This window comes from Urocitellus parryii, chromosome 1, assembly GCF_045843805.1.
Source record: "Urocitellus parryii isolate mUroPar1 chromosome 1, mUroPar1.hap1, whole genome shotgun sequence".
In the NCBI taxonomy this organism is placed as follows: Eukaryota; Metazoa; Chordata; class Mammalia; order Rodentia; family Sciuridae; genus Urocitellus; species Urocitellus parryii.
The window spans coordinates 94,875,729-94,903,626 of record NC_135531.1 but is presented as its reverse complement, the minus strand read 5'-3'; the positions used below and the strand labels follow the sequence as shown (position 1 = coordinate 94,903,626).

At 34.3% G+C, this 27,898-nt stretch overlaps 1 protein-coding gene across 4 annotated transcripts in view; it reads right to left on the bottom strand.

Annotated features, from left to right (window-relative positions):
• The window catches only part of Ankhd1 (ankyrin repeat and KH domain containing 1), a 127,715-nt gene that overhangs the window by 68,872 nt on the left and 30,945 nt on the right, over nucleotides 1-27,898 (bottom strand). For all 4 annotated transcript variants that reach the window (XM_077800818.1, XM_077800823.1, XM_077800820.1 and 1 more), the window contains exons 2-7: nucleotides 19,828-19,981; nucleotides 15,460-15,616; nucleotides 13,523-13,670; nucleotides 12,182-12,329; nucleotides 7,040-7,273; nucleotides 4,924-5,018 (exon numbers count right to left, since the gene is read on the bottom strand). In XM_077800818.1, coding sequence (XP_077656944.1) covers nucleotides 4,924-5,018; nucleotides 7,040-7,273; nucleotides 12,182-12,329; nucleotides 13,523-13,670; nucleotides 15,460-15,616; nucleotides 19,828-19,981 — 936 coding nt within the window. The remainder of the gene's footprint in view (nucleotides 1-4,923; nucleotides 5,019-7,039; nucleotides 7,274-12,181; nucleotides 12,330-13,522; nucleotides 13,671-15,459; nucleotides 15,617-19,827; nucleotides 19,982-27,898) is intronic.

Sequence of the window (27,898 nt, the reverse complement as noted above, 5' to 3'; positions counted from 1 at the left end):
TTAAAAATTAATATAAAAAAAGAACAATTCAATCTTAGAGGCCTAATAGCATGAAAAGTTTGTTTTGGAAATGGGTAATAATGAGTGTAATAGGGGCTGGGGATGTGGCTCAAGCGGTAGCGCGCTCGCCTGGCATGCATGGGGCCCGGGTTTGATCCTCAGCACCACATACAAACAAAGATGTTGTGTCCGCCGATAACTAAAAATAAACATTTAAAAAAAATAATAATGAGTGTAATACATTTTACTATTGTCATGTATGTAAAAAATTTTTTAAAAAATAAGTTTATTTTGGAACTGGGGTTGTAGCTCAGTAGTTACTCAGAGTGCTTGCCTAGCATATGTGACACTCTGGATTCTATGCTTAGAATGCATAAAAATGAATAAATAAAATAAAGGTGTTGTGTTCATCTACAACTAAAAAAGATTAATAAAAAGTTATTCTTTTTTAAATTCTAAGACTTTGATCTTAGCCATGAAAAAGTAGCTGGAATTGAACTCACTGTCCCAATTTTAAAAGCTGGGGGAAGTCGGGTGTTGTGGCACATACCTACAACCCCAGAGACTTGGGAAGCTAAGGCAGCAGGAAATAATAAGTTCAAGACCATTCTCAACAACTTAATGAGACTCTATCTCAAAATAAAAACAATTTTTAAAGAATCGGGGTAGTAGCTCAGTGGTAAAGCACCCCTGGGTTCAATCCCCAGTACCACAAAAAAGTAGTAATGCTTATGTGCATATATGCATGTGTGTGCAAGCATGTGCACAGGTGTTTATACCAACTGTTCAGAGAAATTGGATAGCAATCAAGCAAGGGCTATGAAAGAAAGGAGGACAAGAAATAAAGCCTACATTCTCATTCCAGCTTTTTCCCAGTGTATATTCCAAACTGGCCAAAGGAAATAAAGCCTAAACAGTGAAAATTTGGCTGGGAAAAAGGAATAAATATCAGAATAAAAAGTAACTAAGATAGTCAGGACTTGGAGAATGGAGGCAGGGTATAGAGAAAAAGAAAACAGTGAATTCCCAAAAATTTATATAAAATTTTCTTACATAGGTTTAATTCTCTTCATAGGCTTAAGTACCAGAGTAACTTGCCCAGCATATGCAAGGTCCCTGATTCAATACATAGCACCATGTACATACACACAACACACACACACACTCTCTCTCTCTCTCTCTCTCACACACACACACACACACACACACACACACACACACACAAGTTCTGCCAATACTTGGGCAAGTCCTGAGTTGAGCTGGCCAAGGATGAGACTTCAGGATGAGTAGCAGAAAATAGCTACTGAAAACCTAGAGACACTGGGGGTTCAGGCTCAAGTCAAAATGGAGCCCCTGGTGGTAAATACCCCAGACTTTCAGTTGAGATGATAGGTAATTCCCAAGAACTAGTCTTTATACTGTAGAAATAAGGTAAAATCAAGCCTCATCAGGATCAAAATGATCCACTGACAATATAACTGGCTGCCAGGATAAATTTTACTAGTATTAAAGGGAGGACAGTATAATCCAGAGCTTCTAAAAGCAATTACCCACAGTGTATGGCTTACAATAAAAAAATTACTAGATAAAGTAAGAGACCAGAAAAAAGTAACTTATAATCAAGACACCAAATAACCAATAAAAGCAATCCCAGGAATCAAATATAGGAGTTAACAGAAAAAGATCCTAAAACTATTAATGATATGTTAAAATAAATAAATAAATGGAGAAAAGGGATGAAAAAGTAAATTTTGACATAGAACATAAAACACCATATCAATAATTATATAAATGTAAATGGACTATTTTAAATAACCAATTAAAAAGCAGAGCTTGACAAAGTGGATTACAAATCATGATCCAAATATATGCTACCTATAAGGCACTCACACTTCAAAATTATGACACAGGCAGATTGAAAGAAAAGAATAAAACATTTATAGGTAAGCATTATCAAAGGAGAACAGTAATAGTTATATAAATATTAAACAAGAGACTCTAGAGCAAAGAAAATTACCAGAAACAGAGAGAGACTTTCTATAATAATAAAAAGGTCCATGCCCCCCCAAAAAGACACAGCACTTCTAAAAAGTATGTGTAAGCACCAAATGACAAAATTCTAAAATGTGAAATATGATAAAAATGTCAAGACACTAAAGAAGAAACAGACAAACCCACAAGTATAGCTAAAGATTTCAATATCTCAACAATTATGAGAATAACCAGATGGAAAATCAGAAAGGATAAAGTAGTAATTACCATCAATCAACAGATCTAATTGACAAAGTATACTCTGCCCAACAACAGAATATCCATCTTTTCAAGTGCTCACAAAGGGTATATAACCACCTCCAGGTCAGGAAACAAACCTTAACCTTTGAAGAACTGAAATAAAGTGTCTTGTCTTTCTTTGTACAAAGTAATAACAATGGAATCAAACTAGAAATCATTAACAGAAAGCTATTAGGAAAATCTTCAAACATTTGGAAACTAATCAAAATAATCCATGAGTCAAAGAGGAAGTCAAGTGAAAATTTTAAAAGATAATTGAATGAAAACAAAAAAAAATATCATACTTTGTAGGACACAGCTTAAACACTGCTGAGAAGCAAATTTACAACAGTTAAGCATCAGATTAGAAAAGGAAGTAACTCAAATCAATTATCTAAGGTCCCAACTCAAGAGATGGAAAAGGAATAACAAAATAAACTCAAAGAAAGCAGAGGAAATAATAGAGTGGAATTAAATAAAATAGACTATAGAAAATAAAGAAAAATTATAAAACCCAAAGTTGATTCTCTGGAAAAAAAAAATCAACTAAGTTGATAAACCTTTAATTAGACTGTCAAAGAAAAAATGAGAAGAGTCAAAATTACTAAAAAGGAATAAAAAGAAGGAACATTAATACAGAAATAAAAGGGATCATAAAAAAGAATAAAAGAAGGAACATTAATACAGAAATAAAAGGGATCATAAAAAATACTATGAACACTATGCCAAAAAATTGCATAACCTAGATGAAATGGACAAATTCCTAAAAACACAAACTAGCAAAACTGACTCAAGAAAAAATACAAAATCTGAATAGACCAATGAAAAGAGAATTAATAGTCAAAATCATCCCATCTAGAGATTTTACTTCTAGACATATACCCAACAGAAACAGTTACTATTATCAATCAAAAGACATACAAGAATATTCATAGCAGCTTTTGATCTGGAAATGACACAAATGTCCATCATAGCAGACTAAAAGAAAAAAATGGTATATTTATACAATGGAATACTAAACAGAAATGAAAAAAGAAAATTACTGTAAAATGGAACAAAATGAAAGAAGTCAGACACAAAAGAATACTTATTGTATTATATCATTTATATGAGGTTCAAAAACAGGAAAACTACTTTATGATGACAGAAGATACAACAGTGTTTACTGTTAAAGAGGGGCATAAGTGAGTTTTCTGGAGTGCCATATCTTAATCTGGTTGTTATAAGGGTATATAAATATATAAAATTATAAAATTTCAAGCCATTACATTTGAGATTTGGCAGTCAGTTTACTGTATGTAAGTTGTACCTAACTTATACACATTATAGTTTATTCATAATTTTTAAGAGTTTGAGAAAGTCGTTTCTAAAAGTAAATTCCTGGTTTACTCTGCAATCAAGAGAATCATTAAAGCAATTATATTAAATTTTCCAATTGTTAATCAGTTATACAGATTATTAGTTCATATTTTTCCCCACAATGCACTCTACTGAATACCTTGAAATCTCATATATATTTGGTAGAACAGGATACAAGGGCTCTATTTGGAAATACAGCAATACAGATGTGTCTTAAGAACTTTTCAGATTAAAAAAAATAACAAAATTTCTGAAGAGCTGTGTAAATATGCCTGCAAATTCTTTGTCACACCACCTCATCAAGAGATGAACTTTATGCCCATCTCCCCCACTTGGAACTGTGCTGCCCCATGGTAGAAATGGTGCTGTGCCAGTTTTTTGCCTCTTGAAATGCAATCCTCAGGATCCAGCTTTCAGTAAAGAAGACCAAAAAAGTCACATGGAGAGAGCAACTAAGGTGAGAGAAGTCTCATCGTTTCTGCTAACCTCATCAAGGTGCCAGACAAATGAGTTATATCATCTTAGAAATTCCACTCAGTCACTATCTGATGGCAGCTACATGAGAAACTCTCCCCTATTGAAAGAGATCAAGAGAACTACTCAATTAACCCAGAAATATGGAAGATTATTAAGTGCCTATTGTATTAAGACATTATATTTTGAGTGATTTGTCACAGCAGCAGTCAACAAAATAAGAATTAACAAAGGTAATGAAAAGTTTACTTAATCATATCTCAAACTTTGTACTTCGAGAGTCATTTTCTCACTAGTAAAGCTGCCTTCGAATTTCTTAGAATGCTTTGAATGTCTTTGATATACTTTTTATAGATACACATGTGTATGATATCTATGTACTTAGAGAAGAAAAATGGTTTCTGGATTGGCAGAATTAAACATGATTATTCTCTTTGACAAAATATTTGGATTAAAAATTTATCCAACAGAAGCAATGTCTTTAAAGTTATACAGACTATCCAGAGTACCCACTCTTAAAATATTAGGAGGATATTTTGAGACTAGTCTTCTTTATAAGGTTTTAATATCAAGCTATAAAAACATTAGATATATGTCTACTATCTCCAAATTTAGTTTTATCACTATCTCTAAAGCCAAATACATTACTTTAGGATTACATGTTACAGTCCTATTCCCAAAACACAGATATTCAAGCATTCACTATGTTTAATTGAGAATTAGATAAGAAATTATATAAACCAAACATTAATTAAGAATTTTCAGACATTTAAATACATGTCTTCTTATTAAATTTTAAGCAGGTGCAATTAAAATTACCATGCAAGCCTCCATTAAGGCAGTGTGCATCTCATCTGTTTTGTGCTCTTGATCTGCACCAGCTTCAAGTAGAAAGCGAACCATATCCAAATGGCCTTTAAAAAAAAATTTTAAGAATTGACTATCAATTGAATATGTAAGTATTAAAATAAAGCATCTTTTTCTTTCAGATGTCTACATACAATTCATGATAATTTATTTTGAATTCAATAAATAATGACAATTCTACAAAGCAAAACTCAAAAACAATAAGCAGGCTCTCATCAAGGTCCTATTATCTAGATTTTAAAGACTAAATTGGTCCAAATTCTAGTTAAGTAATACAATAATGATTATGTCTTAATTTAATCTCTATAAAATTACTTTTCAAAACAATGCAATCAAATAGAAAGCCAGGTAAAGTATCTCTGGATCACATTTTCTTAAAAAAAAAAAAAAAAAAAAAAAAAAAAAACAGCTTTAAAATAACCATAAACTCACTGTGGCAATAAGCAGGCAAAGAAAAATCCCTTTAAAATAATTCCAATCTTCTTGAAACATTTAATATATAAAAAACCTTAGTAGTGAGTAAGAAAAAGACAAACACTCCAATAGAAAAATAAGTATATGAAATGGTAATTTAAAAAACAAATACAAATGAATATTAAAAATGATGAAAAAGATATTAAACCTTCCTATTAAATAAACACTAAAATGAGACACCACTTTTTAACTATCAAAATGGCAAATATTAAAAAGAATAATACCCAGTGTTGGTGAGGGTGTAGGGTGGGATAAAGGGCACTCTCAAACACTGCTGGTGGGAGTGTAAATTGGTTCAACCTTTCTAGAAGGCAATTTGGCAATATGTATCAAAAGCCTTAAAAATGTCCATACCCTTTGACCCAGCAATTCCACTTCCAGGAATTTATCCTAAGGAAATAATCAGAGATTAGGCAAAAATGTCTGTACAAGAATGTTATCACAGTGTTTTTAATAATAGTGAAAAACTGGGAACAATTCAAGTGTCCAACAATAGGCAATAATGGTGTATCCATTTGATGTCTTTGGCAGAGACTGATAGTAACCTATCCAAAATCCATTGTCTTATTCTTTCTTAATAACATAACTCTGATTTTATCTGGGTGACAACATGCTTAAATACTGAAAATCAACATTTTCCAGCCTCTCTTGTAGCAATGTGTAGCCAATGAGATGAATGGGAGTTATAAGGCAAAAACTTCCTGAAAGATTCCTTAAAGGAAGCTTACTAAATTGGCGTGGCACTCCCTGTTTTGCCCTTACCTTTTTCAGCCTTCCTAGAAAATGAATTGTTGGGACCCTAACTACCATCTTGGCTTATAAGTAACAGAATTCATATACTAGGATGTTAGAAAAATAAAATTCTATCATGATGACAAATAAACCCCATATTAGCTGCAGAGAACATACTCTTAAGACTTCTCTTTTTTTCAAATCATTTAAGATAGTAATATATGCAACTAAGCTACTCACATAATTCTATGTGATCATCAATAGTTATACTGCAAGAACATTTGTTGAGATGAGAAAATGTTTATGATATACTGTTAAATAAAATAAGCAGCCTATAAAATAGTGTTAGTGTATGATTATTTTAATAAATATATATGTGCTTCTTTATAAACATACTTAAAAACATACTGGAAGTACACTGCTAAAATATTATTTACAAGCTTCTTTACATTTAGATGGTGATATTATATGTCATTTAAAAATTCCTTTGCGTTTTAACATATTTTTCAGGTTTTCTGTATCAAGTATGTATTAATATTTTTATGTGTGTATTATTTTTAAATAAAGGTGGGGAAAAACAATATTAAACAAAAGTTATTAGGTAATGGAAACCATCTCAGTCTGTACTAAATGATTTGGTTGACTTCATAGCTAATTAAATAAATTTAAATTAAAATAAAAGAAACATACACTGGGAAACTATACTACAGAAAATACAGGCTAAAAATGGGCTTTCTATATAATCTCGTATAAACTACATAATCTTATAGCACAGATAAAACAAAGTTAACTCAAATACTCAATACTTGCTATTCAAAGTTGTCAATAAAATTATAACTATTCATACATATATAGAGAGTACCTTTGTAGCATGCAAGTGTAAGAGCACTTTCTTTGAATTCATTAGAATGAGTGTTGATGCCTGCACCATGATCTAGAAGGACTCTTGCAACTTCCACATGACCTGCACTGGCCGCTTCCATTAAAGGGGTATGTCCATTTTCATTATGATCTTCTATATTCGCACCTTCATTAAGTAACACTTTCACAATGTCAACAAATCCTCCAGCACAGGCATAAGTTAGTGCAGTATTTCCTAATGAAGAACAAAGAGAAATATGAAACTGACACAAAATATAATTATAATCAGTTATAGTTCTTTAATTCCCTTACATAAAACACTACAACTACCATCTCAAGTTCTTTTGTTATTGTTGTTGTCACTAATTACAAAATTATCTTAATTTTTTCCTAATTAAAAGATGCTCTTAAAGGTCCAATACGGCTGGGAGTGGTGGTGCATGCCTGTAATCCCAGTGACTTGGGAGGCTGAGGCAGGAGGATCACAAGTTCAAAGGCAGACTCAGCAACTTGGCAAGACTGTGTCTCAAAATAAAACATAGGGCTGGGGATGTGGCTCAAGCGGTAGCGCGCTCGCCTGGCATGCGTGTGACCCGGGTTCGATCCTCAGCACCACATACCAACAAAGATGTTGTGTCTGCCGAGAACTAAAAAATAAATATTAAAAATTCTCTCTCTCTCTCTCTCTCTCTCTCTCCTCTCTCACTCTCTCTTTAAAAAAAATTAAATGAAACATAAAAAAGGGCTGAGGATGTGGCTTGGTGATTAAGTGTCCCTGGGTTCAATCCTTGATACAAAGAAAAATAAAGGAAAAAAAATGCCCCTGTCTCAAAAGTCTGGGGATGTAGTTCTGTAATAGAGCACTCCTGGGTTCAATCCCCAGTATCACCAAGGGCTGGGGGGTGTCAGTACAAAAGACCATATATTATAAGTGTCTGGGCAATATAAAATGCCTAGAAAAGATAAATCTATAGTTAGAAAATAGACAAGTGGTGGCTAAGTCTGAAATTATTGAAATGGGCATAGGACTCTTTTGTGATGATAAAAAATATTCTAGAATTCTATTAGATTATACTGATGATGGAACAACTCTTGAAATCTAACAATCATTATTTGTACCCTTATACAAGTGAATTTTATGTCAATAAAGCTGTCGAGTTTTTTTGTTAGGTTTATGCTTTTCCAAAGAAGAAACAGCTATATTTGTACTAGACTTGAAAAGATGAATAGGATTCCTAAAGGAAAGAAAGGATATCTAATATCAAAGAAACTGGAAGTAAAAGCAAGTGACTAGAATGGTTAACATATACCCCAACAGAGCTGAAGTGCAGAGCTATGGTTTTAAAACCTGACCTCTCCCTAGAGGACTGCTTTGGAGTCTGGAAGGAACACGAACCTATATTTTTAACAATTTCCCTAAGTGATTCTAACATGCAGGCAGTAGGCACAGTTTGTTGGACAAAATGAACGAATGAATTAAAAACTGAACCTGATTATAAATTTACTGGTGAGAAGATGAAGTAATTTCCTTCTGAAATCTTAATTTTTCCAATGAAGTACAAGTTAAAGCCATCAATGGAAATGGGAAGGGGTACATGGTCGAGGAGAGTATTCCATTGAGCATCTGGAGGTGTAGAGAGGAGCCTATTAAGAAGTGTATGCTTGGGCTGGGGATATAGCTCAGTTGGTAGAGTGCTTACCTCTCATGCACAAGGCCCTGGTTTCAGTCCCTAGCACCACAAACAAGTGTATGCTTGCCAGACACAGTACCACACACCTATAATCTCAAAGGCTCAGGATGCTGAGGCAGGAAGATCGAGGTAAAAAAGCCAGCCTCAGCAACTTAGTAAGGCCCTAAGCAACTATTTAGAGACTTTGTCTCTAAGTGAAACAGAAAAACAGGGCTGGGGATGTGGCTCAGTGGTTAAGCACTCCTGGGTTTAATCCCCAATACAAAAATTTAAAAAAAAAAATTTTTTTAAAGTGTATGCTTACTGTCTGCTTCATGACACCCCTTCCTTCTATACAGTATACCCCTTTTGAGCTTTAAAAAAAAAAAAAAAGTAAACTTGACCTCAAAAAAGTCTTTTTCTCTCAAATGCAGCACTTCCTTTTTAAAAAACTAAAGATACAGGAACAATCCAGTGCTTTTCCAACTGTTTCAAATAACTTCAGAATCCCTATCCCCTCCCGGTTCCTCAGAAACCATGAAAGAAGATAAGCAAGGCCAGAGATCAGGAATTACATATGTACCTACAATATTTGAGTTTTTTTAAAAAAATATTTTTAGTTATAAATGGACATGATACCTTTATTTGTTTTTTATGTGGTGCTGAAGATTGAGTCCAGTGCTTGACATGTGCTAAGCAAGCTCTTTACCACTGAGCCACAACCCCATTCCCCCCTCATCTATACCTACTTTATTTTATAAAAAAATATTTACATATATTTTTTAATTGTAGTTGGACACAATACCTTTATTTTACGTATTTTATATGTGATGCTGATGATCAAACGCAGGGACTCGCACACACTAGGCGAGCGCTCTACCGCTGAGCCATACCCCAGCCCTATATCTACTTTAGATCTCTTTTTTAATCTGTGTACAATTGTATCTGTGTTTCAATATACTATTTTGTTGCATATTTCTCAAAGGAGTATATACCTAGCATGACATTGATAACCAGAATCAAAATCTTTATTTTATCATCTTAATTTAAATCTTTTGCTGTGGTTCAGCAATCAATGAATGACCCCCCTGCAAAAAACAAAAATGATGTTCTAGCAACACAATAGAATATTACACAAACCTTGCAAATGTTTATAAAGAGCTTTAAAAAAAAAAAAGCGAAGTCAAACAAATGGCACATAGGGTTATGATTTCAACTATGCATCTTTTTACATTAAAAATATTGAATGGAACATGGCAATAGTGGTATTTCTGTGTCACAAAGATTGTGAGAATATTCCTTGATCTTTTTTACTTTCCCGCATTTCTCAAATTTTTTTGACAGTTACTGGGAATTGAACCCAGGATCTCACACACACTTGACAAGTGCTCTACCACTGATCTATACCCCAGCTCAAATATTCAATAAAATATTTTATTTGGGGGCAGGGTTTTGCTAAATTGCCCAGGCTGGCCTTGAACTTGTAATCCTCCTGCCTTAACCTCCTAAGTATCTGGGGTTACAGGCCTGTGCCACCATATCTAGCTTCAATGTTTCTATAATGAGCATATGTTACTTTTATAATCAGATAAAAAAATTAAGTAAGTAAATTTAGTAGTTTACCAATACTGTCTAAAATGTATTTTCTTTATGTAAATGTGAGATTTTCCAAATTAAATTAATACAAGGAGTCATTTTCAAGGATTCAACCACAGTATTTGTCAAGCTAATCAGCTGAACTAAATGGCAGGCAAAACAGTCCACTTTCCTAAGACTAACATTTTCATTCCATATAAAAATGGAAAAAACATAGGGAAACATCAGGTAGTAGTAATGATGATGGTAGTAGTAGGAGCAACAGTATCAATAGCAATAATGGGTTTTTTTAGTCATTTACATTATTGTCATAGCACTGAACCACTTAGTATTCTATTGAAAAACTGTTACTGTAAAATTATGTTGTTGTACATTTATTTCTTAGTATTGTCTCTTTGATAAACTAAGTGAAAATAGATTATAATAGATATATTATCTTCAACCAGCCAAGTGCAGAATAGCAAATAAGAATGAACAAATACATTTTCATCAAATTAAATAAAATACTAAAAAATATTTGGCAAGCTTTAAATAAGTCTGTATTACTCTTCAATAACAAATGTATGTCTCCTAAAACTGAATTTTTAAAACTTTCTTTGTGTTAAAAGAATTGCAGAAGGCTGGGGATGTGGCTCAAGCAGTAGCGTGCTCGCCTGGCATGCATGTGCCCCAGGTTCGATCCTCAGCACCACATACAAACAAAGATGTTGTGTCAGCCAAAAACTAAAAAATAAATATTAAAAAATTAAAAAAAAAAAAGAATTGCAGAAGAACAAAAATACATTCAAATATTTCCTCAACTTTTCAAATACTTTAAATGTCATCTTGAAAAGTTGCTTTCAACACTTCTTTATCAAAAATATTCTATTGCAAGTTTCCTCAGCATAACAAGTAACTCATCAGTCTCATAAAATATTCTAATGTATTACTCACAATTACTATTTTTCTTTCATTATATAACTTAGAAAAACTCGACACCTTCTTTCTATGCATATTTATTTCTTAATGTTCTTTAACTTCTTTATCTTTACAGATTTATTCATAAGACAATTCATTGTTTTAGGTATATTTTCCTCCTAACCATTATCTTTAACCTCCATTTACTACATGACTTAGCAAGGTATGTATCCCCATCTGCATAACTTCTCCCAAAAAACCCACTTTGTATTTTTTATTTTTTAGTTATAGTTAGACACAGTACCTTTATTTTATTTATTTATTTTTATGTGGTGCTGAGGATCGAACCCAGTGCCCTTGCACATGCTAGGCAAGCGCTCTATCACTGAGCCACAACCCAAGCCCCAGGAAACACTTTTTTAAAAGACTATGACTCAAGGAAACTCATTACCAAATCTACATCTACAGCTCAAGACATACTACAAAGGCTGGTCATAGCTATGAGTCTGTGACACATCAATAACTAAGAGTAGTCCTTACTAGGGTAGCTTTTATGATACACAAGAATATCTTACCAGAAAATGTATTCAGCACAATTCACATGAAAAACCCTACCAGGTAAACATTCTCATGTTAATCTATAACCTAAAATCAAGAAAGTTGTATTTAAATGAGATAAGGAATTACAGGAGATATACTTCATAATTTTGCCTCCTTATGGCATTACATATCATTGTGGCAAAAAAAAGAAACTGCAGCAGAAAAACCATTAATATTGACCAAATAAATTATATTTGTTTTAAAGACTTTAGAAGATATCAAATTAATTTATATTTTCTTCAGAGATTCTACAGAAAAGCTAAGATATTTTTTCTATACAGTTTATACTGGGTTTCCCCAGGAATCAAACTTGTATCTCTCAGGTTACAATTACTTGTTATCAATTTATATACCAATGAACATTATCATTCTCTGCATACCTGTTGCAGACTGGGAGTTGACATCTGCATCATGAAGGAGTAATAATTTCACAATATCTAAATAACCTCCACTGGAAGCTGCCATCAAGGGAGTTATGTCTCCTTTATTCCCTCGATCTTCAACATTAGCATGCATAGCTAGCAATACCTTTAAAACAAAAGAACATACACAGAAAGAAATTATCAATTCTTACTATTAATAGTATTTCTAGAGAACATTGAATGGGGAAGATATTTTAGAGGGATGAGGAAAAATCAAAAGTAATCACTTTTGAGGAAAACATACAAATTTTTACTTTTCATAATGCCAGGTCAGATGCTATATCTTATAATACCATAATATATTAATCTTTAAATAAAGTAAGATCCCATTAGCCATCCTATTATAAAATGTGACTGTTATGGTCAAAGAAGTTGTGTTATAAAGCCAGGTGCAATTCTAATCCCAGAGGCTCGGGAGGCTGAGGCCAGAGGATCATGAGTTTTTCAAAGGCAGTCTCAGCAACTTAGCTAAGAGGCCCTAAGTAATTCAGCAAGGCCTGCCTCTAAATAAATAAAAAGGGGTGTAGGGGTGGGTGCTGGGTTGTGGCTCAGTGGGAGAGCGCTCACCTAGCACATGGGAGGCCCTGGGTTCGATCCTCAACACCACATAAAAATAAATAAATAAAATAAAGGTATTGTGTCTAAATACAAGTAAAAAATAAATATTAAAAAAAAAAGGCTGGAGGGATGGGGATATAGCTCAGGTGGTAGAATGCTTGCCTCACATGCACAAGGCCCTGAATTCAGTCCCTGGCACCATAAAAGAAGGGGCGGTGCTGGGATTATGGCTCAGTGGTTAAGGGCCCCTGGATTCAATCCCCAGTACCACTACCCACCCCACCCAAAAAAATGTTGTGTCATGTTTCAGGTTATCTAACAAGACAGCAGTAAAACTACACTCACTAGATACAAATTAACTGATAAAAATATGACTTTCCCAATATTGCTCTAATACTAAAGGAAAAGCACTAAAAGAATTGGGATAATCTGAATGCAATGGAAATAAAGCACTTCTTCCTATTTTATCTGCATATTGTTTCTAAAGAAAAGTTTAAAATATAATTATTATTTCTATCAGTTTCTTATTCATTAGAACTAGTTTTGAGAGAGTGGTAGAAAAATGAACCACGCTCATTGCATGTACAGGCAATAAAATGAATTGTGTAAATTTATATTTTGCCTATTGCCAAAAAGGGAAAAGGGAAGGAGAGAACCTGGCCTTGAATTATAAGTAATAAAAATAAATAAAACATCAAAACCTTTCTACAATTTTAATTACTAAAGATTATTTCTGCTTACTTGTGCTAATTCATAATACCCTGCTGAACAAGCCAAACACAGCAGGCTTTCTCCTTCTTCTGTATGTTCATTTACACTTCTGCCTTCATCTAGCAATTTGCGAACAGCATTCACATCTCCATCTGAACAAGCTTCTGCCAGACTGCGACTGAAAACAAAACCATTCAACAATTACCTGACACAAGACGACTCAGGATCCTGTGATAAATTACATCAAGTATAGAGTCACACATACAAAAATGTTACTACAGAAAGAGAAAAATTATATTGTAGGAACATCTTATTTGCTGAGCATCCTGTCTGCAACTCTGATTATTCACATCAACGAAGTCAAAAAGTGAATTTGAAAATAACAATGTTTATCATTCAAAATTTTCTAATATATTACAATAGATTTTAAATAAAATCTTTTGGGCTGGGGATGTGGCTCAAGCAGTAGCGCGCTCGCCTGGCGTGCGTGCGGCCCGGGTTCGATTCTCAGCACCACATACCAACAAAGATGTTGTGTCCGCCGAGAACTAAAAAATAAATATTAAAAATTCTCTCTCTCTCTCTCTCCTCTCTCTCTCTCTCTCTCTCCTCTCTCACTCTCTCTTTAAAAAAAAAAATCTTTTGCAGTATTAGATGCTTCAAATAATTTCCATTTACAATCTTATTTGGTAACAGTGAAGGTAAAAATCTAAGAAAATAATTTTACTATAAAATGACTAACCACATCAGTGTATCCTAAATTTTATTGTGCATAAAATCACCCACATTTCTTATTAAAATGTAGATTCTTCAGGAGAAGGGAGGAAGGGAGAACTACTAGAGAATGACTGGGGGAAAAAAACTGTAGATTCTGGTGGTATGGTGGTAAATTCCTGTAATCCCCCCACTCAGGAAACTGAGGTAAGAGGATCACGAGTTCAAGGCCATCCTTAGCAACTTAGTAGAACCCTGTCTCAAGATAAAAAATAAGAAGAAAGGAGGGGTTCAGCTCCATAATGCCCAGGTAGAGTACCCCTGGTAAATTCAATCCCTAGTACCACAAAAAGTAAAAAAAAAATGCAGATTCTGATTTAGTAATCTGAGGTAGGATCCAAGAGTCTGTTTCTATATACATACATACATATATATTTTTTTAAGTTGTCAATGTGCCTTTATTGTATTTACTTATATGCGTTGCTGAGAATTGAACATAGTGCCTCACACATGCTAGGCAAGTGCTCTATCACGGACCTATAACTCCAGCCCCAAGATATTGGATTTTTTTTATAGTTGTAGATGGACAGCATGCCTTTATTTGTTTAGCTTTTTTTTTTTAATGCGGTGCTGAGGATCAAACCCAGTGCCTCACACATGCTAGGCAAGTGCTCTGCCACTGAGCTACAGCCCCAGCAACAAGATACTGTATTTTTAACAAGCTCTGATGTGATGCTCATGCAATATCTGAGTAGTAAGCAACTAGACTACTACATTAGTAACCCATTTCATTTATTACTTCTCTAGCAGCCAGTTTAGAGTTCACTACTATAATCGCTAGAATAAGTAACTTAGAAGTAGAAACCTGGTTTTTGGTTTGCATTTCTTTTTTCTTTTTTTTCTTGGTACCAGGGATTGAACCCAGGGGCATTTAACCATTGAGCCACAACCCCAGACTTTTTTTATTTTTATTTATTTTTTTTGAGACAGGGCCTCACTAAGTTGAATTTGGATTTCTTATATACTCTAGTATATATTCCACATGAATACTCAATGAATAGGAGTTGGATGCAAGAATAAAAAGATCAATTTTATGTCTACATAATATACATACATTTATATACTCACTTAAAATGTAATATCCATTCTAATATCCATTTGGCTAATGTTTATAAACTCTTCCAAAAGATATATTTAACCAAAATTGGTAAAATCCACTCAAGGATGTCTAATAAACAGCATTAAACACATACGTGTCCACTTGTCCTGCATTGTGGCTGTTTTCTGCTCTCATCCGTGTCAGTGCAGCAGCAGCTTCATCCAAAGCACAACTAACCGAGGATGTCAATCTCCGGAGTACCTCAGGATCTGCAAAAGCTTTACCATCAGCAGTTGACAACTTGCCAATTCCTTTGTGACCGTCAATCAGGTAGTACAGGGGAAGAAAAGGCATAAAAGTACAAATTGTAATTATATTTCAAAACATCATTTTCTAGGGCAAAGAATGGACATAGCCTCTATAGATATGGCTAATTGTCAAAGACAAGGTTGATAATTTCAATTCTGCCACTAATGTCAAGACTATGGCATAACCACCCAAATTTTAGTGCTTCCATCTTCACAATGCACTTATTAATTTATCTTCTACCTAACTCCAAATAAAACTTAACAGGATGCTCATTGTTTCAAGTAAATAAGATTTAAAAGTTCACAGTCATATCATAAATCTCTGGTATAGGGTATATGTCTATGGTATTTTTGGTATTAATGAAGGAGATATTTTGTATAGTATGATCCTGCCTTTTTTTTCCTACAGAGAATTGAACCCAAAGGCACTTTACCACTAACATCCTCATTTTTTTTTTTTTTTGAGATAGGATCTCCCTAAGTTGCAGAAGCTAGCCTCCTATCCAGCCTCCTGAGTAGTTGGGATTATTACAGATGTGTAGTCCCACATTTGACCTCTTTTTTTTTTTTAATTATGTATGCTTAAACATCTACATGTAGTTATATTACTACAGGGTAAAAGCGAGGAAGTATATATATACCCTTGATAGACAATGAAGGTCTATCTACTTGTTATCTACTTAGTACATTTCATACTGCTTTAGCTATATTATAACAGGTGTGTATTTAAAATTTAAGTTTTTAGCTTTTTTGGGGTGGTGGGTACCAGGGATTTAGTCCAGGGGTACTTAACCACTGAGCTACATCCCTAGCCTGTTGTTTATTTTTTATTTTTATTTATTTATTTTTTGTGGTGCTGGGGATTGAACCCAGGGATCTGTGCATGCAAGGGAAGCACTCTACCAACTGAACTATATCCACAGCCCTTAAAATTGAAGGTTTTAATGTTCTTTTTTTTTTAATATTTTATTTTTAGTTGTAGTTGTGCACAACACCTTTTATTTTATTTTATTTTTATGTGGTGCTGAGGATCGAACCCAGGGCCTCGCATGTGCTAGGCAAGCACTCTACCGCTGAGCCACAACCCCAGCCCTTAATGTTCTTTAAAAAAAAAAAAAAAAAAACAACGAATTTATTTAGCACTTCATAAATGATTACATATAAAAATATTCAACAGTAGGGATGGGATTGTAGCTCAGTGGTGGGGCGCCTGCCTAGCATGTGTGAGGCACTGGGTACCACATATAAATAAGTAAATTAAAGGGCTGGGGATGTGGCTCAAGCGGTAGCGTGCTCGCCTGGCATGTGTGCGGCCCGGGTTCGATCCTCAGCACCACATACAAACAGAGATGTTGTGTCCGCTAAAAACTAAAAAATAAATATTAAAATTCTCTCTCTCTCTCTCTCTCTCTTAAAAAAATAATAAATAAATAAATTAAAAATAAAGGTCCATCAACAACTAATATATATATATTTAATAGTATCTAGAGTAAAGATAGATCAAAATATGCATGTGATTAAAGTTCTTCTTGACATGGTCTCAATTTTTTCTAAGAATCTCAATGTTAAAGAAAAGAGTATTCTCAGCTCTGCTTTAAGTTAAATTAGTGACAAGAATTTTTTCATGGGCTATGGATCTAGGAGGTAGCATGTGCAAGGCCCTGGTTATTCAATTCCCCAATATCACAAAAACAAACAAACCAACAAAATCCAGCTATCTTCCTTAAGAAAGGTTGGTAATGTTTACCATGATCTCATAACTAAAAACACAAAAATAATTCTATAAATTCTACTAGAATGCTATAGGCTCTACACAATGTTCAAAAAGCAAATTAAAATATTTGCTGCACACACACACAAAAAAATGTTCACTAAACAATTGTCTTAAAGGCTGGGGTTATGTAGCTCAGTGATACAGCATTTGCGTAGCTTGAGTGGAAGCCCTGGATTTAATTTCCAACACCACACACACACACACACACACACACACACACATGAAAAGGAAAAAAGAAAATTTAAATACTATCTTGCATAGGTCTTAGGAAAAGGCACACTCTTTTTAAATATATTTGACAGTTTCTTTGGACACAACATCATAACCATCAATGTCAAGAGTTTAAATTGTTAAAATATACAAAAATTTAATCTTTTCTGATACTTCCTGAAAGATAACTATTATTTTCAAGATTTATTTTCTCTTTCATAATATAGGTTATAAAAACAAGTCACTCTAAGATATATCTTGCTATTTATATCAGTCATACTATAAACCAAAGAAAAAGGGAGAAAGAATGCTTAATGAACCCCAAAAACTCTGAATGGGAATCATGATGTACACATTAGAAAAAGATATGAGTTTAAAATTCTTAACTGGGGAGATCACAGAATAGTTCTCACAACAGTTCTGTAGCCTAAACCAGAAAGTAATATGTACTACCAACCATAAACAAATTTGGGCTTGGAAAGGAACAGAAAATTAGTCCTTATGAGACCTGGAGAAGAGAAACACCTTTCATATTTCTCTCTTATCTAAGCAAAACAAAGTAAGGTTCTAAAACAGAAAAATAAATAAATTAGATGTAACATAGCAATGACATTTCAGGTCTAATACAATATATGCATAACTCATAACTAGGAGATTCACAAGAGATCCAGACTAGGAGGGAAATCCAACATAATCCATCTTTACATTTTGTTTCTTTTTAATTATCAGTCTTTGCTGGATACTTAAGTATTTTATTCCATCTAATCTTAAGTTTCTATCAGTTTAAAAGACACAAAGACCAAAAGTTAATCTGCTACAAATTATATTATATGCTTTTATGCCACTATGCTTTTCCATAACAGGAAAGTTTAAAGAGTTTCAAGATATTGAGTAAATATTTTCCTAATGCAATGTCTGTTTCCAAGAACAATATAAAAATGCTAATTTCCTTCATGTTTTACTTTTCCCCTAGTCCTTAACTGACAAAATACAAATTTTTCTTATTATTTTAAAGGCTGCTATGATCTTTCTGAATGTCTCTTTAATGTTTATTAAAGTATTCACTCATAAGCTGAATGAAATTTTCTATACATTTTTAAACCTTGAGTATTCCACATCTTAACAGCATTAATATAGGATAAGGTAAAAATATGGCACCCTAATAAGCTTCTATGCACTTTTTTTTTAATGTTATAAATTATTCATCTAGATGAAATTCTTATGTATGTATAATGTGCATGCATAAATGCATTAAACAAATAAAAGGAATGCTAAACAAAGTGAACATATTGCAAAAAGGTCATATTCAGAGATTATAAAAATTTTTGTATTTAGGAGTGATAAAAGGTTTTCGTTAAAATGCCATGAAAACTTTGTATAGCAAATAACGAGCAGATTATACAATATAAAATAATATGTACTATTTTGAGAAGGTATGTTTTTATAACAAATTTTTCTTTTATGATACTTCAGAACAAATAATTGACATAGCTTGACATGTTTTAGTACAAGTTTATGTTCGTTTTTTTATTTAAATGCCTATTATGTAGGAACTAGGATTGTAGTTCAGTGGTAGAGCAACTGCCTAGCACGTGTGAGGCACTAGGTTCGATCCTCAGCACCACATAAAAATAAATAAATAAAGGTATTGTGTCCCATTTACAAATAAAAAAAATTTTAAAGACGTCTATTAAATAAAAAAGAGCTATTTTTAATTAAGTTATGCACTGATTAAAATGAATAAGTAGGCCAGACACAGTGGTGCATGACTGTAATCTCAGCGGGGAAGCTGAGACAGGAGGATCATGAGTTCAAAGCCAGCCTCAGTAACTTATTGAGGCACTAAGTAACTCAGTGAGGCACTGAGGTGTGCCCCTAGGTTCGAGCCCTAGTACCAAATTAAAAAAAAAAAAAAATTCTCTCTCTCTCTCACCTCTCTCTTAAAAAAAACAAACAAACAAACAAACTACAGTTGAGTCACTCATTGCCTTCAGCCAAGAATTTTTTTTTAATATTTACCTTCTAGATACCCTAGCTCCAGCCAAGAAGTTTTTAAAATATGAAATGTGAACATTTTCTTTAGGAAATAAAAAATAAATTTTACAGTGATTGCATATTTCGTATGTTACATAATTTGAGGATAATCTTGTATAACTTTATAGAGAGATCTAGACTTTATAGAGATTAAAATAAATAAAGCAATCAAAAAAAAAAAAAAAAAAGAAAGTACCTGCTGCTTCAAGCAATGCTTCTAGTCGTGCCTGTGTCTCTGGATCCACAGTGCGTAAGTCTGCTCCTTCTGCAGTACTCGACAAGAAGATCTCTGATGTTGTTTTAAGCACTGGGTTATCCAAGTCTTCTTGGTCCAAAATAAATGATTCGACCTATTGAACATGCAAAATCCAAAAAACGATTATCAATATGATTAGAACAACTGTAAAGTAATAATATGTCTTCTTTGGCTGGGGATGTGGCTCAAGCGGTAGCGCACTCGCCTGGCATGCATTCGGCGCTGGGTTCGGTCCTCAGCACCACATACAAATAAAGATGTTGTGTCCGCCGAAAACTAAAAAAAAAAGAAATATTAAAAAAAAATTCTCTCTCTCTAAAACAAAAAATAATAATAATATGTCTTCTTATATAACCAGTACTTTTAGAAACATGGGGCTATATGGTCACAGACTTTGAGGACGCATTCTGACTATCAAGTAATCTTCAAACATAACAGGTAAACCCAGACATACTAAAGTTTCCTGGAGAGCACTCTATCTTCTATTCCTAAGCAATACTTTTACTGAAATAAATACATGAACATAACCCCTAGGAAGATGTATACTGTATACAGCACTAGAGAGTTGCTTTTTTTCAAAAAGCTGATAGCACAGATAGGTCATTATAGTTTTCCTCTCTACTAAATAATTTATCCAATTTCTAACCCCGAAATAAAAGTCTTAAAAACACACTAACAAACACCTGGAGTCCTATAGATAGAAAAACTCCATGAGTTTAGAAACAATACCTATTTGTTCACTGTTCTATCCTGGGACTAAGAGTACCTGGTACATAGCAGGTATTCAATACATACTTGCTGAAATGAATGAACCATATAAGCAAAAAAAAAAAAAAAGAAAAAGAAAAAGAAAAAGAAAAAAAAAATCAACATACAAAATTAGTTAATTCCAAGTAAATTTTATTATGCACAACCTCCCTGGTAAGCAGTTTGAAAATTTGTTAACAAAATATGTTTTAAAACTCATGTCCTTGCTGGGCACTGTAATTCCAGCAACTCAGGAGGCTGAGGCAGGAGGACAGCAAATTCAAGGCCAACTTTAGTAACCTGGCCAGACCCTCAGCAACTTAGTAAGACACAGTCTCAAAATAAACTAAAAAGGATTGGGACATAACTCCATAGTAAAGCATCCCTGCATTCAATCTCCAGTACCCAAAAAAAAAAAAAAAAAAAAAGTACAAACTCATGCCATTTGACCAAGTAATTCCATTTTAAGGAATCCATTCTTTAAAAAAATATCTGAGGTGCTGGGGTTGTTGTAGCTCAGTGGTAGAGTGCTTGCCTAGCACACATGACACACTGGGTTGGATCTTCAGCAACACATAAAAATAAATAAGTAAAATAAAGGTATTGTGTCCATCTATAACTTAAAAAAAAAAAGAAGGACTACTAAATTTTTACTAATTGGTGGGGGAATGCATATAACAGGGATTAAACTCAGGGGCACTCAACCACTGAGCCACATTCCCAGCCCTGTTTTGTATTTGATTTAGAGACAGGGTCTCACTGAGTTGCTTAGCACCTCACTGCGGTGGAGGCTGGCTTTGAACACATGATATTCCTGCCTTAGCCCACCCCCCGCCACCCAAGACACTGGGATTACAGGTATGCACCACTGCACTCAGCCTGTACTTCTGCTATTAAAAAAAAAAAAAAAAAAATCTGAGGACTGGGGTTATAGCTCAGTGGTAAAGTGCTTGCCTGGCATGTGTGAGGCACTGGGTCCAATCCTCAGCAACACATAAAAATAAATTTTAAAAAAGTTACAGTGTCCATCTACAACAACAACTAAAATTATCTGAAAGCCAGACAAAACTTAATGAGCACAGATGTTCACTGTAACAATAATTAAAATTCCAAAAATGAGAAAAATAACTACAATAAAGAATTTGCTAGATATATTTTGTACATTCACATGAGGAATGATTTTGTACCCATTAAAAACAATGTTTTTAAGCAGATCATAGTGGTGCACATCTATAATCCCAGTTACTTGGCAGGCTAAGGCAGGACAATTGCAAATTGTCCACTTTCAGTAATTTACCAAGATTCCGTCTCAAAATAAAAAATAAGGGGTTGGGGATTGTAGCTCAGCGATGGAGTGCTTGCCTAGTACATGCAAGGCACTGGGTTCAATCCCCAGCACCACATAAAAATAAATAAATAAAGGTACTGTGTTCATCTACAACTAAAAAATATTTTTAAAAACTTTACAAAAATTAAAAAAATAAAAGGGATGGGGATATAGCGAATTTGGGTTCAATCTTTAGTATCACCACCAAAAAAAAAAAAAAAAAAAAAAAGATTTTGAAAACATATTAAATGGCACAGGAAAATATTAATAAAATTAACTGAAATCCGGCCGGAGATCCAGAGGAGAGACCCACCCACCCCACCATACAGTGGCCAAGAGATCTGGAGGAGAACCACCCCATACTGGGGTTCCTTATTCAAAAAAGTGTGGCTCCACAGCCCAACATCAGAGTACATATAGGCTTGAGGCTGCCACTGCCACGAAACTGAGACATGGCTGCTTCTATCAAGTGACAACAATAAGGACCTGGTAAGACATCACCAAGGTCCCTGTGGGCCTGGCTGCACCAGAGGATTCTCTCTACTAGGGGTGCTAAACGTTATCCTGTCTTGCAGGGGGTTGCCTATCTCGTTTCTCCTATTAACAGCCAACTTCTAATGATTACCCTCTCACTTGTTATATAATTTAATGCCTTCATATTCTCATATCCTGCCTCATAAACACCTCAGCCAACCCCCCAGTACCCCCTTCTACCATTAGAAACTGTAAACCATTATGCAAACCTATTGAACTATATGGTAGAAGTTAACCGAACTCATCATTTCTGATTATAGTGACAAAACTGAATGTAAAAATGGAAGCTTAATGATATATGGCTGCACGTTGGGTATACTGAGTGCTGTAAGATTGATCTCTCCCTTAAAAGTGAGGTATTGGGGGACTGGGGTTGTGGCTCAGCAGTAGAGTGCTCACCTAGCAAGCGTGGGGCCCTGGGTTTGATCCTCAACACCACATAAAAAATAAATAAATAAAACAAAAGTACTGTGTCCAACTACAACTAAAACAATTTTTTTTTTAAAGTGAGGTATTGTAATCTATAGGGATACTATAAGACAATAGTGCAGAAGCTGTAATACCTCTGGATCTACACTGCAAGAGAGGAAGACACATAGACATCATGAAAAAACAGGGAGGAAAGTGCCCCAAACAAACCAAGATACTACAACAACAACAGAATCCATGGAGAGTACAGCAGGTGAAATGTCAGAGAAGGAGTTCAGAATATACATAACTAAAATGATCTGGGAATTAAAGAACGACCTAAGTGAGCAGATACAGGCAAAAATGGATCACTGCAACAAAGACATAAGAGAACAAATACAGGTGACCATGATCACCCCAACAAAGAGAAAAGAGAGCAAAGACAGATTGCAAGAGATCACTTCAAGAAACAGAGATACTGGGGGTGGGGGGTAGGGTGGAACAGAAACCCTTGAAATGAAAGAAACAATAAGCCAATTAAAAAACTCAATAGATCGCATCACCAACAGACTAGATGACTTGGAAGTCAGGATCTCAAACAATGAAGACAAAATAAACAATCTTGAAAAAAAAAGTTGACCTTTATTGTGAAGATGGTAAGAAACCATGAACATTATGGGATACCACCAAATGACCAAATGACCAAATTTATGATTTACTGAGATAGAGGAAGATTCAGAGATTCAAACCAAAGGAATGCACAATCTCTTCAATGAAATAATATTTGAAAATTTCCCAAGCATGAAGAATGAAATGGAACATCAAATACAAGAAGCTTATAGGACACCAAATGTACAAAATTATAACAGATCTACACCAAAACACATTATAATGAAAATGCCTAGCATACAGAATAAAGATAGAATTTTAAAAGCCACAAGCAAGAAAAATCAGATTACCTACAAGGGAAGACCAATTCAGATCTCAGCAGCTTTTTCAACCCAAACTCTCAAAGCCAGGAGATCCTGGAACAACATACCAAGCTCTAAAAGATAATGGATGCCAACCAAGAACCTTATATCCAGCAAAATTAAGCTTCAAATTTGATGATGAAATAAAAACCTTCCATGATAAACAAAAGCTAAAAGAATTTATAGCAAGAAAGTCTGCACTACAGAACATTCTTGGCAAAATATTCCACAAGGAGGAAATGAAAAACAATGAAAATGTGCAAACTACAATAAAGGAAAAGCCAATCAAAGGAGAAACTAAGTCAAGTTAAATACCAAAAATAAACAAAAATTACAGGTAATACAATTCATATCTTTCAACCACTTTCAATAAATTTTACACATAAAAATTTTAACTACAATATCATCTAATTTTTCAGGGTTTTGTTTATTTTGTATTTTTTGTTTTCCATTTCTCTTCACAAAATTACACAAATATTTTCTTTAAAAGTTTTAGCATTTTATACATTATATTTTAATATATAATTAATCTGGTATGTGTACATATTTTACCTGTTATGTGAGATGAGGTATATTTTACTTTCTTATAATTATAAAAAACCATTATTCAAGATTCAAGGGTGAAAAAATCAAGGGTAAAAATTGTTTAATAAGGTATTTATAAAGGTAAGGGCAAGGTTGAGGGAAACCTGTTAGAGTCTGTAAACAAGTCAGGATGGCGCCTGGTATTTTGCCAGGGGGAGTGGTTTGTGAGGTGGCGCCAGTGAACCATTAAGTGTGGAATTTTCTTATTGGTTGACTGCTATATCTAGTCTATGTTAATTAAGATAAGCTGTATGGAATGTATAAATACCTCTGTTGTCCTACAATAAAGGGCTCCCACTCCTGCTGTATCAATGTACACAAGTTGTTCGTCACCCCCCCGGTTATTTTGCTGCAGCCGGACCGCGGCAGAAACCAACAAATTTTGTGAAACACCTTTCCTTCCGAAGACTTGGAGAGGTAGGAGGTGAAAGAAGAGAGAGCCATTATGAAAAACTTGTAGGAGAAGGTGAACTAACTGAAATTATTCCTACCAAAAGCAAAAAGAAACCAACTCACAGTCTAATAGTCTTATAGGGAAGAATAAAGCACCTCGCACTACTCTTGTATATTCTAAGTTCATCTCTTTGGTGTCCCTTTCTGATGGAACTCAACAAGAAACCACATGACAAGGGGACTTATCCTGCAGCCTACAGCATATGTCTCACCAAAAGGTGAAAGATGGAGAAAAGATCCAATATGGCAGCCATTGGTTATGTGAGGCTACCGAGTATTTGAAATGTGTCTACTCTGAATTGAGGTGTGCTATGTGTTAAATAAACATTAGGTTCCAAAGAATCACTAGGACAAACAAAATGAACATGAAATGTCTTACTAACAATTATTTTCTTTGCAAATTATATTGGTAATCCATTGGGTTAAATGAAAATATATTAAAATTAATTTCTCTATTTGTTTAAAAAAAGAAGAAAAAGAGAACACAGTAACATATTCTGTATCTTGACTGGAGTACTATACATCCATATTTATGTTGTCATTTTTAATATTGTGTTGTCAAAATCCATATAACTATAAAACAAAATAGGGCAAATTGTACCATACAAAAATTATATCTCAACAAACATAACTTTAAAAAGAAATCTAGTTCATGAAGTGTTTTAACAGTATTGGGCACATACTAACCACCTGATAAATAATAGCTATTGTTATAAGTGATTAAAACAACCAGCATCACACTGTTTCATAGTGGGGTAGGAAAGGGGAGCATGGGAACATAAGGCAAAGGGGTGGGAGGGGAAGGGAGGGGCATGGGGTTAAAAATGATGGTGGAATGAGATGGACATCATTATCCAAAGTACATGTATGAAGACAAGAAGGGTGTGAATATACTTTGAATATAACCAGAGATATGAAAGATTGTGTTCTATATGTGTAATATGAATTGTATGCATTCTGCTGTCATATGTAACAAATAAGAATTTAAAAATTTTAAAGTGGGCTGGAGATGTGGCTCAGCGGTAGCGCGCTCGCCTGGCATGCGTGCGGCCCGGGTTCGATCCTCAGCACCACATACCAACAAAGATGTTGTGTCCGCCGAGAACTAAAAAATAAATATTAAAAATTCTCTCTCTCTCTCTCCTCTCTCACTCTCTCTTTAAAAAAAAAATTTTTAAAGTAAATTAAAAAATAAAAAATTAACTGAAATCCACAAAATGTTATGATCTTTATTTTGCTAAAAGCACATGTGTGCATGCATGTAAATTTGAACATATGCATATTCACATTTACACTCCTAAATACAGATCTGTATACTTATATGTCTATAATATGTGAATAGCATAGCCAGGTAGGTTAACATATTTATAAATACATTTTAAAAAAAGAAACAGAAAGACTAAGTACTTCTTCCAGGACACAGCTAATAAATGACAAAATCAGACCAGACCATATGGTAGAGAGTCCCATGTGGTTAAGTGCTGTTAACCATCCCATGTGGTTAAGTACTGTTAACCACTGGGATATTCTATTCCACACATTTTACAAAAGACCACGATATTTGGAATTCATTATTTGAGATATTTGGCTAATTGATTGTGGGGAGCCATTCTCGCACGTGATTGGGCACCTCCCTGATTGGGTGTGAGGCGTTCTGGCCAAACTGTGTCGGAGCTATTCCCACCCTCTCCAGGTGCGAGAGCCTGTCCGTGTGGGGGTGTGACTGATAATTGACCCTGAGACCAATCACTGACCCTGACCTTGGAATGTTGCCCCACTCGACCTTCATTGGATGGAATTTTCCCCTGAAATTTCTTGTTCCCCAATAAAAGGCCACTCTCTGGCGTGCTCTCTCTCTCTCTCTCCTGCTAGTGCTGAGTAAGCCTTGCTGCCCCACCGGGTGGTTCCAGGCAAGAGCTAGAGGGAGGGCCTTCTCGGACCTGGTCAAAGAAAAAGATAACTGAGTCTTGTGTGTTTATTTCGATCTCACTAGTTAACTTCTATGCTACGAACCTCTTGTATGAAACCAGCGTCCTGGTCTCGCGGTGGAGTTGATAATCTATTTTTGCATTGGACATTAAATAAAGATACCCTACTAAACACAGTAAAGTTAAAATAATTTAGATATATTTCATTAGTAGTGATGCACTAAGTCATGTAAAATACTGCAACACACTTTAACATTTAATTATATTCAAAGATAACATCCTACTCCATGCCAATAGATATATTATATAATCAGCTATCGATGGCCTTGAAAGGCACCTGCTTATACTAAGAGCTTACTGCAAAGCTGAGAAATTATATTTGCAGATATATATAACCACCAGTTGGGAACATAAATAAAACCATCATTCCAGTGGGAACATTCTAGAATGTTTCTTATGAAAGATAGTTACATATTAACATTTCTATTTGATAAATAATATTATGTTCATAAAACATTTTAAAAATCCAAGTTAAGGAATTTCAGTTCTCTCTTTCATTTTCCCAATATTTGCTAAAGGTTTATTATATACAAAGCACCATGAGAATATAAAAGAAATAAAGGCTTCAATTATTATAAAAGGCCTCAAAGAAAAACACATGGTACAACTACATGCATTAAGGAGCAAGAAATCACTTCCAGCTCTAGTAGGGTTTGAAGGATGCATATCATTTTTATAGATGATTAGGCATAAGGGTGGAGGAGGGCAGGAGAGTAAATGTGTTTCAGTTAGAGGAAAGGAGTGAAATAAAAAATGAGAAGATGAATTTGAGGGGCTGGGGATATGGCTCAAGTGGTAGCGCGCTCGCCTGGCATGCGTGCGGCCTGGGTTCGATCCTCAGCACCACATACCAACAAAGATGTTGTGTCCACCGATAACTAAAAAAAAAATAAATATTGAAATTCTCTCTCTCTCTCTCTCTCTCTCTCTCTTTAAAAAAAAAAAAAGAGAGAAGATGAATTTGAGAAGTAATGAATGATCTAGTCTCAAAAAAATGT